Source organism: Zootoca vivipara, chromosome 14 (assembly GCF_963506605.1).
Source record: "Zootoca vivipara chromosome 14, rZooViv1.1, whole genome shotgun sequence".
Taxonomy (NCBI): Eukaryota; Metazoa; Chordata; class Lepidosauria; order Squamata; family Lacertidae; genus Zootoca; species Zootoca vivipara.
The window spans coordinates 3982757-4002715 of record NC_083289.1 but is presented as its reverse complement, the minus strand read 5'-3'; the positions used below and the strand labels follow the sequence as shown (position 1 = coordinate 4002715).

General features: G+C 45.2%; 1 protein-coding gene across 1 annotated transcript; it reads right to left on the bottom strand.

The window, feature by feature from the left end:
• Positions 1–1016: 1016 nt before the first annotated feature.
• Positions 1017–3260, bottom strand: GCNT3 (glucosaminyl (N-acetyl) transferase 3, mucin type). The gene has a single exon (XM_035131390.2). The coding sequence runs from the start codon at positions 3058–3060 to the stop codon at positions 1744–1746; it is 1317 nt and encodes a 438-aa protein (XP_034987281.1). The 5' UTR covers positions 3061–3260; the 3' UTR covers positions 1017–1743.
• Positions 3261–19959: the final 16699 nt, after the last annotated feature.

Below are 19959 nucleotides of genomic sequence, written 5' to 3'. Positions count from 1 at the left end.
TTGAGATGCCTTCTAAAGGTCTGGTAATTGTTGTTCTCTTTAACCTCTAGTGGGAGGGCATTCCACAGGGTGGGTGCCACTACCGAGAAGGCCCTCTGCCTGGTTCCCTGTAACTTGGCTTCTCGTAGCGAGGGAACCGCTAGAAACATACAGTATTACAAAAACCATTCTAAATCTCAAGGGCTCTCATCTCACCAGGAAACAGGTAGTATGAAAAAAAAACCTGCTGTTGAAACTCTACCACTCAAGTTGAGAAAAAATAATCCCCTGGTTTGCTGAGGGAGAAAGTTCAGGTGCAACTTGCAAAAACATTCAAAGCAGATTGAGACATGAGAAGATTTTTAACCCAAAGACGTGAAGCTACTGAAGAAAGCATATAGTATTCTGCTAGAATGGGAAATGAAAGATGAGGAAGTCGAATCAGTCATGATCAAATGGGCACAAGATCACAAGATATAGGACACAACATACAATTTGAGGATTGGGAAAAATCTGAAATTTACAGATTGTTCTCTTTGGAAGGAAAATTACATGAAAATGATGTACAGATGGTATATTACACCAGTAAAAATGGCAAAAATGTATAAAAGTGGGTCAAACATATGTTGGAAATGTAAAGAAAAAGAAGGTACTTTATATCATATGTGGTGGGAATGTAGAGAAGTCAAAAAAATTCTGGGAGATGATATATAATGAATTGAAAAAGATGTTTAAAATGACATTTGTAAAAGAAACAAAAAAAACAGAAGCATTTTTGTTAGGGATTCTAGGACAAGACCTGCCAAGGAAAATAAAGAACTTATTCATGTATGCTACAACAGTGGCAAGAGTCTTGTTAGCACAAAGATGGAAGAATGAGAAAATCCCACTGAAAAACTGATGAGTTTTACGGAGTTGGCAAAGATGGCAGGCAAACTACGTGATAAGAACAACTGTGACTTCAAAGAAGAATGGGAACTTTTAACAAACTATTTAAAAATACAACAAAAGGATTTGGACTCCTTGGCAGGTTTTGAATAAACATCCATAATTTATTAGTAGAACATATGACAGATAAGATAATGATATGTACAATTTTATAACATGCAGAAAACAATATGTACAAACAAATCAGAGAGGGGAGCTGAGGGAAGTCCTTAGAGGGTGGGAGAGGATAGGAGAGGGGGGAATGGGAGGGGGGAATTGCAATCGGCTATGTTATTGGTCATTTGTGTTGTTTGAAAATTCTTTTTCTTCAATAAATTTTTTTTAAAGAGATGGTTTTTAACCCAGTCCTGCTATATTATGCCTATCAGAGTCTCCCCATTATCAGTGCAGTCACTATAATCCCCACACATTTTACATACAGCAAAAGGAACACAGAAAATAGAGGCTCGATTAAACAGCAATTTGTTCACTTCTTCCTTCACATACAGTCATTAAAGAAAAAAAGTAAACGTAACCAAAATTGTGCATCAGATTTTCCTTCAGGAAATGGAGCAGCACAAGGCAGGAGGGTGACTAACAAATCTCACGCCCAGTACAACTTCCCCATAAGTCACCTTCCTCCTCCCGGCATCTTCTTTCCTTGACCTATGCAACACTCAAATGTGTGTGTCTGAGATCTGAGCGAAAAGCTTACTGGCTGCCAGCTAAGTACTTTAGGAATGGGTTGACCATCATGCTAGCTAGATCCATGTGCCAGGACCTCAAAACATAAGTTTCTAAATTGTCTTCTTGGTGAGGAACCTTATAGGTATTCACTCAGAGCTGCTTCCCATAGATTGATTTATAGCGCAGGTACTCTTCTAAACACTGCAAGGCATAGTCATCAACTCTGGGATCAAACTTGTTGGCAAACAGGTGGTGCTGGGTGATCATCCAGTGTAGGTCGCCTGCCCCATAGACACACACTGCTCGCCGGTAAGAGCCTGAGCAAGGAGGATAAGGGGCCCCCTTGCTGATGTCTCCTTCAATGTAGGACCACTTCACTAACCTTGGAATGGCGTTCATGTCCGTCATGTCAAATTTATCACTAAAGGGGACTGACCCTGGGACTCCTGGCATCCGGTGCAGAGTGGCCCACAAATGTTCGTCTGGGCTATAAGTATCCTTGGACCACTCTATCAGTGCTTTTGCCATTGGATCTTCAAAAAGATGTTGAACAAACTCTCTGGTGACCACAATATATGCGTTCCCAGTGAACATGGGTGAGCTTTGTGGAGGGGGGTCCTTTGCAGTGGAGGTTCTCACCACAGAATCGGTCACTTCATGCCGGAACTTCCACCGGCCCGTTTTGCCCTCTGACGGTTTCTCTGACTCCATGTTGTTTTTCCCATTCAAAAGCTTTAGAGCATGGACAATCTCTGCGTTGGTCTTGATGGGGAAGTCTGTCCCACAGGTGTTCAGGAGGTATTTCCAATGTACTTTGCTCTGAAGGAGGTCTTCCATGCAGTTCAAATCGGCTTGGACCCTGGACCAAGAAGCATACACAACACGCTCCAGCTTAGACGCCACAAAGACATTCCCAAAGCAGGAGGCAATGGCCCGGACTGCCTCTTGGAAAGGTTCTGGGGCCTTCCTGTCAACGTGGACGCAGTACACATTCTGGGGGGCATAGATGGACCTCAACAGTCTCTCAAACATTTCAATCTGATCATGGACCACCATGGAGTAAGCGATGGGGAAATCTTCCTCCTCTTTGCTCAGTGGGAACTCGATGAACCTCCGGCTTTCTTTGAAGAGTCCACAGTCCTCAGTCATGTTCAGGTACTCTTTCTCTCCCAGGAGATCCCTTCTGTTTTTGAGTTGCAGCCTGCTCAGAAGAGCCTTCTCAATCTCTGTGCGGTCCCCTCTGCTGATCTGTGAGCAGCTGATGTTTCCCTTGGGAGGGAGTCTCACAGACTGGTAGAGCCTTTCTTTGCAGAACTGAACCCCAGGGTCTGCGATGTCTTTCCCCAAGTGACTGAAGTCACACTGCCAAGTGGAGTATTTCAGAAGGCCAGTGGCAAACAGCATCAGGCTCCCAAACACCAGCGGGCGTGAGATCCGACCCAGGAACTTTCTTTCCAGCCAATGCATTTTGGGAGCCAGGGGGCAGAGAAGGACCCTGATAGTGAAACCCCAAATCCTTCTTCCAGGCCAGTAAACTCCTGAGCCTACTCAAAGGTTTCTTGTTAAAGTTCACATCACCTTGGCAGCCACAGGTGCTCTAAGCAGTGCTTCCTCAGCCCAGCCTGCCTCATATCTGTGCTGCTGCCAAACGTAACCTGAGAGCTCAGGTGAGCTGTCAGGCGTCACCCAGGGAGGGAGGGAAGAGACTTGTTTCACAGCAAGGTCTTTTCACCCTGGAGATGTTGCAATCCAGTGCAAAGTGAAAACAGGATGTATGAGAGGTTTAAAAGAGGCTCAACTTTCCACTAATGCATCAGTGAACTTTAATAGGTTACTTGACTTTTTGGTAGCTCTGGGATTCTAAGTATTGTCTGAACCAAGAAGAACATAATGTGAAAGGTGGCATTTGTGATTATCAGGATCCGGTGGAGGGGAGAGGTGGGGTTCCAATTATGGAACTGTCCTCCCCAAAAGACCCACTATGTCTTTTTCCTTATCAGGTGATTCATTACATTTTCTAAAACCTCCCCAGACTTTTTAGTTTCAGTTATTTCCAAGATGGGATGGGAAACATTTCCCAGCCCAAGAGCCGCATTGCCTCATGGACAGTCTTCCAGGGGCCACTTGCCAAGGGTGGGCAGGGACAGAGGCAAGAGTGGGTGGGGCAACTGAGACATTGTCTTACCTGTGTATCATAGGCTACATTCCTACCAAAGGGAACGCACACAGACACACAACTCCAGTCTCCATCCAGGCAAAGGACAGGTGTGGTTGTGGTTCAAGGACATGTTCCAGCCAGGCAAACACACTTGAGGAGGGCTGGTGATGGGTCTGGATTGGGGAGGTAACTGCCATTTGGGGAGTGGGCTTGGCTTGAGGAGAGTTCCAAAAGCAGGATTAAAAGGCCTGACTTTTGCTTGTTTTCCTCTTCCTCTCCCACACCTGCCCCTTTTCCTTGAGGGTAAACTGCTCCAAAAGTCTTTCTGACTGAATAATTTACTGCATATTTTGTATAATATAGTATATTTGTATAGTTTAGTGTTAGTATATTTTTCTCTGCCTTTTCTCAATGCATTTGGACCCCACTTAAGATTTCATAACCAAAATTTGCACGATGGTTTCCTAAGAGAGCAGGGTTTCGTCTAAGTTTGGATACAACTGGGTGCCATTTTGAATCAAAATAGTGGACTGAACTTTTCAAAACCGGGCTGAGTTTAACCACTGATTTCAAACCTGCACTGCTTTTTTGTTGTTCGTTTCTTAGAATTCCTGAGAAATGCCAGACACTTCCAACTAGTTCTATTCTGTTATGTATGATCTAGTTGAGATTCCTGCATTGCAGGGGGTTGGACTAGATGACCTTCGAAGTCCCTTCCAGCTCTATAGTTCTATGATACTAGTGGGTTACAAATGCTTTGAATGAATGGATGGATTAAAAGCCAGGCCATGTCCACAGCTGCCAAGTGTCAATGTGTAACAAAAGGGACAGCATTTTGTTTTTTGCTTTATTTTGGCAAAACTTGGAGGGGGGGGAGGTGGTTTACTGATTAACTAGGAATTCTTGCTTTTCTTGACAACCCTGTGATCCATTTACCACCCCCACCCCCATGCAATTCAACTCTCCCTTACTGTGACTTTTCCCCTTGTGTAATTGCTTCTTCTCTAGCCCATGGTAGTACAGTCAAAAGGATAGTAAATTATCTGACTAAACATTTGACTAAACATTGTTGGCAGATCGTAGCTGTTGTAAAGGTTTGATCCCTACCCAAACTATATATTTTAGCAGAGGCTCCAAAACTTATTTGGCCTACCGGAAAAAAAATACTCTGTGCCCCCTGGAAACCTACCTCCTTTAAGCCTCCGGGTATACGACAGTATATAAATTCAATAAATAAATATAAATAAATAAGCAAAGGGGTGGGATTGGCACCGCAGCCTGCCTGCCACTGGCCAAATAGGCAGACAAGCTGCAATCCACTTTCCGGGTCTGGGTGAAGGTGAAAAGAGCTCACCCAAGCCCAGGAAAACCCCTTACCTCCAGCACGACTGCTGGATCCAGGAGAGGTGTTGTCACTGTCCCTCAACGGCACCCAACCTGGTGGTAAGTGTCATTTAGGGATGCGGGTGGCACTGTGGTCTAAACCACTGAGCCTCTTGGGCTTGCCAATTGGAAGCTGAGTGGTTCAAATCCGTGCAATGGGGTGAGCTCCCATTGCTCTGTCCCAGTTCCTGCCAACCTAGCGGTTCAAAAGCACCCCGGTGCAAATAGATAAACAGGTACCGCTGTGGCGGGAAGGTAAACGGCGTTTCCATGCGCTCTGGCTTCCGTCACGGTGTTCTGTTGCGCCAGAAGTGGTTTAGTCATGCTGGCCACATGACCCAGAAAGCTGTCTGTGGACAAACACCAGCTCCCTTGGCCTGAAAGCAAGATGAATGTCACAACCCCAGAGTCACCTTTGACGGGACTTCGTTGTCCAGGGGTCCTTTACCATTACCTTTTAAATGTCATTACATAACAGATGAAACATGCACAATTTTTCAAAATTGTCTTCTCTTCTCTTCTTTATGCTTCCACCACCCCCTTATTTTTATTCAACACCCCCCCCATTGCACTGGAGGCTTCTATCGCCCCCCTGGATCATTCCAGTACTCCCCAGGGGGCAGAATCACCCACTTTGGAAAACTATTAGAAGATAATAATGATACACTTTTGAGAGAAAAGGCCAGCAGGAATCACAATGGAACATTTGCTGTTTTAACTGAACAGAAACTGATTCTACAACCTAAAAAACATTATTAACTCTAGTAAAACCCCAAATCTGCTGTGAGAAGAAAGGAAACACCAGAAAAGAATTTTAACTGGAAAAGAAAGAAACAGAGCTCGAATGGAAGCAGTAATTTAAATGCATCTACTTTTGAGTTTGAGATTAACGAAGTTGAGTTTGAGAAAATGAAGACCTTGATTGGGTGATCTTTGTTGATCTTGAGAGCAAAGGACCACATTACTTCCGTCTGTTAGATGATGATGATGATTCCATAGAAGATTAAGGAGCAGTGTAAAAAGTCACCATAATTAAAATGGAGTCAAAAGCAGAGAATAGTTTTTGCATCACTTTCATCACTGTTGAAAGGCACTGTCAGAGGTTATTACGGCTACTCTTGAGTAACGACTTTCCACATACTTGTCTTTAAAATAGTCTTTATTGGTGCACGTTATTTACAGTGTGGTGAGCTGTCGGTTTCATGTCCGCTTATTCCGTGTCAGAATCCGGCACTGCCCCCTTTCGGGACCTGGACCAACAGAAGAGTCGCGGGACAGCGAATCTCCTCCCCTTTCTCCTCCTCCTTAATTCCGGTGCCGGGTGAAAGGGTCTGCGCTCCGTCTTTTCCCTCTCCCCCCTTTCCATCTCCTTCTCTTCCCGCCTGTGGAGCAGAGGCTCTCCCATGCTGCCGGAGACCTGGCTCTCTCTCGCCGCCTCCTGACTAGCCCCTTCAGACCCCGCACTTTCCTGGCTGCTTGGGGACGAACTGCTCCTGATGAGAGGGGGAGGTTCTCTGTAATCTCTCCCCCTTACAGGCACCCTGCTCCTTCTTTCAGTGGTCTTTTCAGATTTGCTCTTCAGGAAATGTTGCTGGGAACAGGCTTTTCCTACTCTCACCTTCCTGATTGGTTAAGATTATCCATATGGCCAACCTTAAGAACATTGGAAGAGCCTGCTGGATCAGGCCAATGCCCATCTATCCAGCCCTACATCCTATTCTCACAGTGGCCGACCAGATACCTGTGGGAAATTTGCAAGCAGGACTCAGTACAGACCACTCTCTGCTTCTGTAGTTTCCAGAACTGGTATTCAGAAGCATTAAAGCCTCTGACTGTGGAGGCAGAGCAGAGCCATCAAGGCTAAAGGTAAACGTAAAGGACCCCTGACAGTTACCGTAAGTCCAGTCGCGATAACCCTTTCTTCCATGAATTTGCCTAACCCTCTTTTAAAGCCATGCAAGTTGCTTTTTGAAGATGCATACAATTATGCTGCCACAGATGGGGCCAGTGTGGTGAGTGTAGAATCACAGAATCATAGAGTTGGAAGGGAACTTAAGGTTCATCTAGTCCAGGCATCCCCAAACTTCGGCCCTCCAGATGTTTTGGACTACAGTTCCCATCATCCCTGACCACTGGTCCTCTTAGCTAGGGATCATGGGAGTTGTAGGCCAAAACATCTGGAGGGCCGCAGTTTGGGGATGCCTGATCTAGTCCAACCCCTCCCCCTGCAGTGCAGGAATCACAGCTAAAGAGTCCATGACAGACAGCCATCTAAGTTCTGTTTAAAAACCTCCAGGATTCTGTTCTGTTTAAAAACCTCTAGGATTCAGCTCAGTACATAACAGAAGCGTAGCACCTCAGAGCCATTTTCTTGATGCTGACATCGCTGCAGCTTACCTGTGTAGCTCTAGGGCAGGGCAGGGCACTTGCAAATTTAAAGCTATACCTGTGGTGCACCAGCAGACCTGGCCCTTCACCTGAGGCATCCATGCAGCCCTGCCCTGTCCCAGCGCCATCACCAGGGTGAGGAAAGTGGCTCTGTAGCATTGCCCCACCCCACCAGCTCTACGGGGCTGCTGGAGTTGCTCACCTACTCTGGGCCAGCAGCTGAACTCCAAGTAAAATTCCACACAGGGGAACATGAGCAGCTGTGTTTAATGAGGCGGCTTGTTTATTCTATTAATGAATTACCAAATATGAACAAGTGATCGAAATCAGTTTCTTTCCCTAGGTACATTATTTGTTTCTTTTAAAATGCATCCTAGTTTACAACATCAAGTTCCAGTAGGGAACATCTAGCATTGATTAAACACCAAAAAAATGACTCAGAGTAGATTGATAAAAGCCCTATTGAGAAAACAGAATAAGTTAATAGCATCAAAGTAAAATTAAATTCTAATTAAGTACTCAGTTCAGTTTTTATTACAGCAAAAGCCAGCAATACAGAATAACATTATTCCAAACGAAAGAAAATCAGCAATAACATCACAAGAAATAAAACAATTACACAAAAGGGATTTGCAATGTGTCATTCAATAGAAGGGATTTACATTTCTTGATAGCTAAAGTGCAGAATTTAGCCACGTCAAATGACACTGGGCTTGAGGAATCTTCCAGAAGGAATTTTCATAAGGGTTCAGGGGGAAATTCCAAATAATATTGCAAGGGTGTAAATTTTGATAAAAGGGGTAAAATAAGTCGAGCTCATTCTTCACTATAAAATTCACAAAATAAAAGAATGTGAGTCACAGATTCTACCTTGTTAGACATGCAAGGGCAAAGGCGCTCATGAATTGGTACCCGCATAAATTTGCCGTACAGCACCGCTGAGGGCATTGCCTCAAAGCGGGCTCTAGAGAAGGCCCATCTATAAGCTCCGTTAGTAATGTTAGATAAGTAAGGGGCAGCTGTAAAATTAGGCCACATTTTTAGACATCTATAATTCTCCGGGAGTAAGGCATCTTCTTGTTGTAATTCAACATCGTGAAGTCTCTGAGTAATAATTATTTTTGCCTTGTTCAGAGTTCCATTAAAAAGATCTTCAGGATTTAGGCCAATTTGTTTGATCTTATTAGTTATTTGCGTAAGCCAGGGCAGATAGGGAACTGCAGCCAGGAAGTGAGGTAACATTCCCTTTGGATTGCAATGGATTTTCAACCAGAGGGATATTGCTTGCTCCCAGACTTTTAATTCCACTCTGGGGAGTCCTGCCTCTTGCCTTAACACTGCATTAGGTGTGATCTTAAAATTTTTGATTGTACTGTTTCAAGGGTCTTAAGATTGGCAGAAGGTCCAATTTGAGAGCCATACAGGAGCTGGGCTAAAGATTTTGCCTGAAAGACTTTTAGGGCCATAGGAAGGAAGCCGGCGCCCTTTCCTTCTGAATAATCTAAGGATGGCATTTGCACTTCTTCGTGCTGAAGTAGCTGATGCGGTCAAGTGTGTTGACAATTATGGCGTTTCCCTTTATACTCCAATTGTCCTTCATGAGAGGTCTGGAGGGCGGCAATGAGAACCGGGCCTTTTCTGCAGTGGCTCCTCATTGTGGAATGCTCTCCCCAGGGAGGTTCATCTGGCATCTTCACTACATATCTTTAGGCACCAGGCAGAAACTTTCCTTTATATCCAAGCCTTTGTGGGATTTTTTTTTAAAAAAATGTATTTTTCTTTCCTCTTGGTTTTAATGTATCTATGTGGGATACATATGGGTTTTATTGTCTGTCTGTCTGTCTGTCTGTCTGTCTGTCACTTTGGGTTGCCTCAGACAAGATGAAATGACTAATGAAGGTAATAAATAAATGAGAGGTTTATGATACATGACAACAAAATAGCTCAGGGCACTCCCAGAACATAGCAAAGAAGTTGGTTTAACAAATCTAAAGGCATTGCTCTTTTTTAAACTGCTTCTGCATACTTCAAGGAGTGTCTTCTTCAACAGCGTTTCTCAACCGCTGTTCTGCGGCACACTAGTGTGCCGCGAGACGCTGGCTGGTGTGCCGCGACGTGCGGCGATGAGAAGGGCGATTTACATTGTCACGTTCCTGGAAAGGAAGCCAGCTGGGTCACGACGCGGGGCGAGCGCAGCTCTCAACAGCCACCACCACGGGAGGGTGGTTTTAGACAAACTTAAAGAAGCTGGCTGGATGAGCTCAACCTGAAACTTGCTGAGCAAAGGATTGTGCTGGCAGAGAAATCAGCGGCTTGTGAAGCCTTATTACAGGAGATTGCAACCAACACAGCAATTGGCAAGTGTTTCTTACAGTCATAATTATATAGTCAATATAGGGCGGCACAGAGTTAATTTTTTTACTTTTTTAATGGTGGTGTGCCTCGTGATTTTTTTCATGGAACAAGTGTGCCTTGACCCAAAAAAGGTTGAGAAACACTGTTCTTCAACACATTCCTGCCCATTCAGCTTGGGGAGGCTTTTGTTGAGATCCACTCCTTTCAGGAGGAGTTAAATCTGGGGTTGCTAGCATGGAAACCACAAGCACAATGGTACCCTCTGTTCCTTCCCCTGGCACCCCCAAATCACCTGAGTCCCTCTCTTCCCCTGGTTGCAAGGTAGTAAAGGAGGTTACCATTTTCTTCCTCGAAAAGGACATAGAGCTGAAAGAGGAAGTGGGAAGGAGCTATTTCGCTCTTTCAGCTCTATGGGTTTTTCAAGGCTCAGATTGTTTCTACTCAATCAGACTTCCCCCCCCCCCACACACACACATTCCTTGGAAAACATGCACACACGTTCTCATTTTCTGTTTCTCAGGAAGGACTGATCTGGTGAAAGAGGAAAGGAAGTAATCAGATGGGGTGGTGATTCTAGCACTCATTCAAAAATCCATATTTGCCCACAGTACAAAACTTGATGGGAAACCCCCAGGGTAAATCAATTATCAGGTACAGTAGGGCCAGATCCAAAAGGAGAAATGGTTCTGTATTTGCGGGTACAAATATAGGGCACTCTGGACGACCAATTCATGGAGGAAAAGGCTATAGAAGGTTACTAGACACAATGGGTATGCTCTGCCTTTAGGTCATGAGAGTGCTCTTGTGCTTGGGTTCTGCTTGTGGGTTGCTCACAGGAATCTAGTTGGCCACTGGGAGAACAGGTTGTTGGGCTAGATAGGTCATTGGCCTGATCCTGCAGGTTCTTCTTATGTTCTCAGAGCCCCTCATCCAGCAGGTCTTGATGTCTTTTCAGCATCAGGCATAGGCTTTTTTTCTTTAGCTCTGGTGTCTATCCAGCATGTTTTATATCTGGCCTTAGTTCTATTTTTAGGGTTGCCTTCTGCTGGGTTTTGCTAACCTGTTTTATGGATGCTGCTTCTGTGATTTTTGTGTCAGCATTATGGTCCATTTTTCTTTTTGGTGCTCAGGTTGGGAGTGCCATTGATTAGGCAACCAAAATGGTAGTTTCCATGTGCATGAAGCTCAGTCAGCAAAAGTACTACAATGCCTTGCTCTGGTCCCATGAAGGCAAGCGAGGCCAGTTGTCTCAACACCAAGGAGAGCTCCTAATGAGCCGCTTGCTCTGATGCAGGTCAGAAATGAACCAGGCCTTCTGAACCTTTGCCTCCCTCCTAGGCTCTGCCCTCCTTTGCAAACTAGAGTGTCTTAAAAGACTTGATCCTCTAGACCAGGCATGTCAAACCTGCGGCCCTCCAGCTGTTTTGGACTACAATCCCCATCTTCCCCAACCACTGGTCCTGCTAGCTAGGGATCATAGGAGTTGTAGGCCAAAACATCTGGAGGGCCGCAGGTTTGACATGCCTGCTCTAGACTGAGGGTGTGTGTGTAAATTTCTTTTCTCCATGGCCTTCCACCTGGAGCGCTCCCTGCACCATTGCACTGGTGAGACACTCCATACCTCAACCCAAGGGTAGCCACCCATGATTATCCTGGCTCTGGTTCCATGGGCCCTGGTACTCTGGGATCTAGTTCAGCCAGCTCCAGCTAGCTAGTGGTCCCCAATCACTGCCATTGAGCCAGGAACCAAGTCTGCCTTTTTTTTCACTGTAGTTTCTAGTTTGGTGTCCTGATCACATCATGCTTCAGGGAAAAAATGTCTTTAGAAATGGGGGTTATGTGGATCCAAAAGCAGCCTAATGAGGACTGACTGTGGATCAATGGGCAAGGAATCCTGATTGGCTGTTGAGGAGGGGCACCTTATGAGACATGGAATGGAGTGTCCTGGATGACAGCTTGACTGGCTGGCAAGCAGCCTGAACAGAAACACTCCACACTGCCAGTTTGTGCTGGTCCCATCTGTTGTTATCTTCTTTTATTTTCCTTGCAGAGTTTTATTGCATTTGTTTCAAATTGTGTCACACTCTAGGTGTATTGTTCTGAAGGATGGCTTATAAACCACCAAAGAAATATATAAAAACCATGTTCCCACCTCCCTCTATTCATTTCCAACAGCAAGTTGAGGCTAATCTGACTTCCTTAGGGCCCGGGACCTCTAGGGTGTTGCTATTTATGGACCTTAAGGTCCTCCGCGGGGCTTACCAGGATAGGCGGTGCCGTAGGTACCAGCACAGATTGCTGGGAACTTCCATTTGTGTATAGCTTTCACTTTTGAGACTCTCTCTGAGAAGACGAATGAGAGACGACATGTTTTCTTTGTCCTGATTTATGTTTAATAAATCTGCTTCTTGTTATGCTTTCACAAGCCTCCTCACGCTGCTCATGTTAATATAGTGTACTCAGACTTTTGAAGTCTGGGTCGCCGGTATATGTCCACCAGAGATCAGGGGGTCATCCAGCATGTCGGCTGGAAGGGCATGATCCAGCTGGGCACTAGTCAGCTGGCTTCTCGACCCCCTCTGGATGCTGACAGTACTACAGTGGTACCTCGGGTTAAGAACTTAATTCATTCTGGTGGTCCGGTTCTTAACCTGAAACTGTTCTTAACCTGAAGCACCACTTTAGCTAATGGGGCCTCCTGCTGTCGCTACGCCTCCAGAGCACGATTTCTGTTCTCACCCTGAAGCAAAGTTCTTAACCTGAGATACTAATTCTGGGTTAGCGGAGTTTGCAGTGGAAGAAGAAGAAGAGTTTGGATTTGATATCCCACTTTATCACTACCTGAAGGAGTCTCAAAGCGGCTAACAACCTCCTTTCCCTTCCTCCCCCACAACAAACACTCTGTGAGGTGAGTGGGGCTGAGAGACTTCAGAGAAGTGTGACTAGCCCAAGGTCGCTCAGCAAGCTGCATATGGAGGAGCAGAGACACGAACCCGGTTCCCCAGATTACAAGTCTACCGCTCTTAACCACTACACCACACTGGCTCTCTGTAACCTGAAGCGTTTGTAACCTGAAGGGTTTGTAACCCGAGGTACCACTGTATGAGTGCTTCATGGTGTTACTGTGCTTTTATGGTTGTGGTACAATAACTTTGAGAATTATATAGCAGAAACTGCCAAAGAAATATCCACCCATACCAGTAAATGACTGGAGGCAGGGCAGTGCGCAGCACTCTGGGGTGTGCTGGGAGCCACAGAACGTAAGAGTAAATCAGAACCATGGGGCAAGCCAGGAGTCAGGACCAAAGAACAACCAAAGGTTGCCAGAAGATCCTGCTACTCAAAGAATCATACAACTGTAGAATAGGAAAGGACTCCAAGGATCATCTAGTTCAACCCCTTGAAATGCAGGAATCACAGCTAAAGAATCGTTGACAGGTGGCCATCCAGCCTCTGTTTAAAAACATCAAATGAGAGAGTCCACCACCCTTCCATGTAGTCCATTCCACTGTTGAACAGCTCCTAATGTTCTTCCTCATGTTTAGTCTCAATCTCCTTTCTTGACATTTGAATCCATTGGTTGGGATTCTACCAGCTGGAGCATGTGGCAGCCCTTTGGATAGTTGAAGATGGCTATCCTTTCATCTCTCAGTCTTCTCTTCTACCCAACTCCCTCAACTGCTCTTCACGAGGCTTGCTTTCCAAACCCTTTATCCTCTTGGTCGCCCTCCACTGATACATTCCAGCTGCAACCCTGGGAGATGGTTATGCAAGATCTCATGGAACGCAGATGGCCCTGCAAGCTCTCACAAGATCTTATGAGAACATCCCAGAGTCTGTGTGCTGAGTGGGCCTTAAAAGCTCTCCACCTTGCTGTCCAGGCAAAGCCTGCTCAGTGCACTGGCTGCAGAATCCGAAGGATGTTCATGTGTGGGTGGTTCCAAGGGTTTGAATATACTGTATGTGTCTTCGTGGAACTGAACCCCCGCATAAGATTCCACTGTACTGTACAATATGTGCAACTTGGATGCTAGGCTAGGCTTGGTAAGGTTCTTCTAACTTGCATTCTGTTACCACATCAGGATTTCCTTTGCGTACTGCAGGTGTCCATGCAGTCTGCATACGAAGGAAGGAAAGGCATGCTGTTTCCACCAATGTGTCGTGTGCTAGAAGAATCTGGACACACAGCTGTGTGACTCATGCTATACTGTATAAGCAAGGAATAAGTGATTCATTATTGGCACATGGGGTGTGGAGGAGAGTATTTCTTCTTAGATACCCTATCTTAACGAGTACATTATGATCCAACCTGATAAGCCTCCCGGTAACCTCCTCACAGCTATTTTCTACTTCCTGCATGCTCTTGCGTTATAAATAAGAATCCCCATTTAACCAAACACAAAAGCCCTTTGGTTTGAGAGTGCTGTGATCCCAAATACATGGTGAACATTCACATTTCAAGGGTTCACAGCTTTTTGTTTCTTTTTTTAAAAAATCATTGTTGATTTATTAATCACCTTCCAAACAGGCTCCCCAATAAGACTGACACATAATATTAAAAACTGTTATTAAAAAAAACCCAGATGCCTTTAAAACAAGACTAAAACAATTCTAAAAAGCAGCCACACTCATGGTAAAAAGATCCATTTATCCAGCTTTTTAACTTGTTCTCTAGATCATTGAAGAGTTCCATTAACGCAGGTGTCTTCAACCTTTTCAGGTCCAGGACCCACTTTTCAACCCAAACATGCATTTGGGGAACAATTTATTCATATCTTACCAGATATTTGCATGGTGACTGTGCTCCTGGTGTGACCCACTTTGCATTAGGCTGAGTCCTGACCCTCTAGCTGAAGACCAGTGCATTAACAGTCCCTTTTTATCCATGGCTCCTTGGGCCAGTGAGCCAGCTTTGACTGATGAGTGTGGCTACTCACTTATCAATCCCTTGAAAAGTGATCGACATCTGTCAAAGTTCAAAGGAGGCTGCTGTTACCACCAATCAGCTGATCAAGTGGTCCAATAAAGTCCATTTGGAAGAAGCAACTTCAAAGTGGACTAAACAGCAGCCCCACCTTGGCTGGGCTTTAGCTGTAGATTGCAATTTCTCACAGTCCACAGCTTTCACCCCTACCAGCCAGCCACATGTCTCTGGCTCCCTGGCACCCTTGGGTGGCTTTCTAAACATGGCTCCTCATTGTTCATTGTCATCATGGTCCTATACAACAAATACTCCTATTAATCTTGGCTGTGTGTGCATGTTTGGTGGTGCAAAAAGGTGTGCCAGCTTCGCAGGGAGATCTGTGTCTGCTAGGCAGTTCCTGGAATCTCAGCAGGTAATGGCTCGCTACCACCACCCGCCCCACCCATTCTTTCTCATAAGCTAGCATGGTGCTAGCTTAACAAGGGGATGAGAAGGGAGGTGGTGAGTTGGGCATCCATTAGCTGCGGTTAGTTCAGAATGCTCCAGCAAGATTGCTGGCAGGAGGGAGACCTTGTCAGCATGCGACACCAATGCTTCGAGATCTGCAATAGTTACTGATTTGCTGCTGGGCCAAGTTGAAGGTGTTACTATTAGCATATGAAGCCCTGAACAACTTGGGACCAGATCGCTGACTTGGGCCCAGTAAGTATGGGCTTGCTCAATACTTACTACCGGTAATAACCTAGACTAGTGAAATTGGCAGTATTACAGATGCCACATTTTGCACATGTAAGAACTCGATCTTTTAGTGTGGCAGCACCAACACTTTGGTACTCCCTGCCTTTTGGTACTAAGTAGGTGCCTTCACTGTGCTCTTTTCAGCTCTGGCTGAAAACATTTTTGTTTAGGCAAGCCTATCCAGATGCTTAGAAACTTGATGCAAGTTCTCATTTGGTTTTGGTCTATTGTTATTTTAACTTTTGGTATGGCTTAAATTATTGTTAATTTTTGTTACTGATAATCTCATTGTTTTATCTTTTTTGTAAACTGCCTTGAGGTTTGTTGACAATCAAGCAGTGTGTAAATTATATTAAATGAATAAACAAATGCCACTCTTTTGAATTGTGTCCACTCCAAAAGGAAGTGTGAATGGAAAACCTAGCATCCGGTCAAAACATGTCTGAAAAAGGTTTGTTTTCTTTCTGTTTTTGATGGAGGGGGAGTTTGTACAGATGCGTAGATGAGAGGGGTCATAGTGACAAACCTCAAGAGAAGGGCAGGAAACCTTTGCCTTAGCCCTAGAGTGGTGTACCTCCACGAGCAACTTTCAGGCAGCCACATACCAGAAGGAGGCTGAGTGCCACATGGGAGACCAGCGTTTGAATCCCTGCTCAGCCTTGAAGCTCCCTGGGTGCCATCTTGGGCCAGTCACGGCCTCTTAGCCTGACCTACCTCACAAGGTTGTTGTGGGGATTAAATGAGGCGGGGCGAACCATGTACACCACCTTGAGCTCTGTGAAGAAAAAGGTAGGATACAAATGCTATGAATGCAATTAATAAATTTTTTAAATGCAGGTTGTTTATTCTGCCACCTGCACCCATTCACCATCCTGCCTGTACCTTAAGATCTATTTCGAGGGCCCACCTCCTAGGAACGCCTCAGAGGAACAGGTGGGATTGGAGGATGGTTAACCAGACTCCCTGCTTCTCCTCAGCAAGGCCTCTCCTCTGTTCATTGAGTGCCCTGCATAGAGACATAAGAACAGAGGAAGCTGCTTTCTAATGAGTTGATCTTTGGTCCATCTAGCTCAGCATTGCCAACTTGAGGGTCTTTTCCAGCCTTACCTCGAGATGCCAGAATTTAAACCTTGGACGGCTGCATGCAAAGCAGATATTCTACCACTGGCCACAGTCATTCCTCACATCAATGATAGATAGTTGTAGTACCGTAGTATTATGACGTCCTTCCCCACTCCCCTTTTTAGTTTTCTGTGTAGAACATTTTCTGTGGAATTGCACCATCTGGTGGTGGAAGAAATATTTTCATGTTGCAGTCAGAGATGCAAAAATAGATAAAATCATAGAATTTTAGAACTGTAGAGTTGCAAGGGAGCACAAGGGTCCAAACCCCCTGCAGCGCAAGGATCTTTTGCCTAACGTGGGGCTCAAGACCACAACCTTGAGATTAAGAGTCTATTGACTGAGGTATCTTAGGGCTGATATATTTGGCACACGGTCACCTTTTCTTGGTCTAGGAGAATGTTTTTTAAAAGATATGGATGTGGCAAGGGTTACTTTCCAGTTGAGGCAGCATGGGATGTATAAGAAGTTGATGTATTCAAAAGTAAACCATGTTGCATGGATTTCTTTGTTTCTTTCCAAAGTAATCATAGATGCAGAGTTAAAATTGTCTTAAGTTGGGAGGAATGGCCTGACTCTGTATAGGGAAGCTTCATATGTTCCATGATCTCTTGACCATGGCAACCTAGGATAAGCAACCTATCCTTGCCTCCTCAGGCAGCAAATTTTGGGTGTCATGAGAAGCATGCGAAAGGTTAGTTAATTCATTTATTATTGTGTGTTGATTTGACAAGCTTTGTATTGCACAACTTGACCTTGAGACAGGCACTATTTGTGCCCCAGGCCCCAAAAGGTCTTGGGCTGGTCCTGTGGAGAGTGTCAGAATAGCACTTTGCAAGGCCTGCTACAGAAAATAATAATACAATAAAATCCAAAACAGTAACAATTAATTAATTAATGATTAACAATTAATAAAATCTATCCATTCTGAAGGAAATCAGCCCTGAGTGCTCACTGGAAGGACAGATCGTGAAGCTGAGGCTCCAATACTTTGGCCACCTCATGAGAAGAGAAGAATCCTTGGAAAAGACCTTGATGTTGGGAAAGATGGAGGGCACTAGGAGAAGAGGACGACAGAGGACGAGATGGTTGGACAGTGTTCTCGAAGCTACGAACATGAGTTTGACCACACTGCAGAAGGCAGTGCAAGACAGGAGTGCCTGGCGTGCTATGGTCCATGGGGTCACGAAGAGTCGGACACGACTGAACGACTAAACAACAACAACAATTAATTAATTGCACATTTATTCAAAATCCAGTTAAAACTATTTCATTGAATCATAGACATACACAGTTGGAAGGGACCCCAAGGGTCATCTAGTCCAGGCCCTGAAATCCAAGAATCACTGCTAAGGAATTTCTGAGCTCTGTTTAAAAACCGCCAGTGAAGGAGAGTCTACCATCTTTTGTCAAACAGCCCTACCAGCAGAAAATTATTCCTAATGTGTAGTCAGACTCTCTTTCCATCTTCCATGTGACAGCCCTTGAGATATTTGCAGATGGCTATCATATCTCCTCTCAGTCTCCTCTTCTCCACAACTCCCTCAACCATTCGTCATAAGGCTTGGTTTCCAGACCCTTGATCATCTTGGTTACCCTCCTCTGCACATGTTCCAGCTTGTTAATATCCCTATTCTGGTGCCCAGAAGTGGTCACAGGACTGCAGGTGTGGTCTGACCAAGGCAGATTAGAGTGACATTATTATCACACCTTTGAGTTGCATTAAGCTTCGGTGTACTAGACTTCCGCCCAGGCGCCGTAGAAGATGGCTGACAATAACATCTCTCCAGCCCCCATGGGGTAATTAATGAGGCTGTAATGGGAGTATGCAGCCTCCCAAAATCTTCCCAGGGGGTACGGGAAGACGCAGTCTCATCCACAGATGCCCACCACCAGCTTCGACTTCGGAAGGAAGGAGGGGCTGGGGGCACTGGATGGAAAGCCCCTGTGGGAGTCTGGATCTCCTGGACGCTGATTCTACGAGCGAACCAGGCTCCATGACTTAAGAGAGAAATTGGATATGAGTTGTGGACATGCTTCAGACAAGGAAGGAGATTTATTCTGCAAAGCACAGCCACTGAGGAAACAAAAGATAACTGAGGAATGTTTTTCACCAGGGCAAGAAATGGTATGTGACGAAGCAGCAGGGGGGAGGCTAGAACTCTATAATTGTGTTTTATTGTTTACTTAACAAACCTCCCTCTGGAGGAGCTGTATACAGCATTTATAAAGCAAGCGAGATTGGATTGTTGGAAATTTATTGAGATAATATGGTTTTTTAAATACAGTATATAGACTGTGTGAATTGAAAATATAAATAATTAAAGTTTGTAATTTGGGACTTGCCTGGAATGTGGCTAAAGACTCCCTAAATTTATTGACATCAGAGAGAAGCAAGCTCATTAGCAGCTGGAAACTTGTCAAGAAATTTCTGAGTATGACGCAGTTACAAAAACAGCTTCTGCCATCTTGGAGACAGCTGGCAACAGAGCTGACAACAACTGTCAAAGGGGGAGGGAGCCATAAATAATGGTTGTGACCTGGCAAAACCTCCCCTGAAAAGGCTGCTTCTAGTAGTGGCTTGGAGAAAATCATCACAGAGGCTTGAAGATCTGATTTATTGGGATTTTTTGAAGATCGTGGCTGACAGCTGTGAAAAGGATTTCTGGATTTCTAGACGGACTTGGCAAGATACCAGCGTGTGAGGAGACAGTGCTAAATTTATAAAAGGGAATTATGGCAAAAATTCACACAGAATCATATATAGTTTGATTAAACTTGCTTGCCATTAAACATGCTTTCAAACTGCTAGGTTGGCAGGAGCTGGGACCGAGCAATGGGAGTTCACCCCGTCGCGGTGATTCGAACCACCCACCTTCTGATCGGCAAGCCCAAGAGGCTCAGTGGTTAGACCACAGCACCACTCACGCAGTGATGGAGCTTCATGCCCCAGCACCGGGGGGCGGAGAGCAGGCGAGGACAGGGTTGGCGCACGTCCCGGGGGCATGGCATGCCACCTGCAGGGGCATGGTGCCCAGCATGGGCAGGGGAGCAGCTGTGATGGCACCCCACTGGGATCGCACTGCCAGGGGCGGTGTGCTCCCCCCACTCCTCTTCCTCCACCAGTGCACCCGCGTCCCATATAAAACAAATAATAAACCATGAACAGTAAAACTACAATGCTCCTTATATACTACAATGAAATCTTAGAAAGGCAACAACATAGCAGCAGGATTGGTGCTTCTACAGAATCAATCTTTTAGTGTGGCAGCACCAACCCTTTGGAACTTCCTGCCTA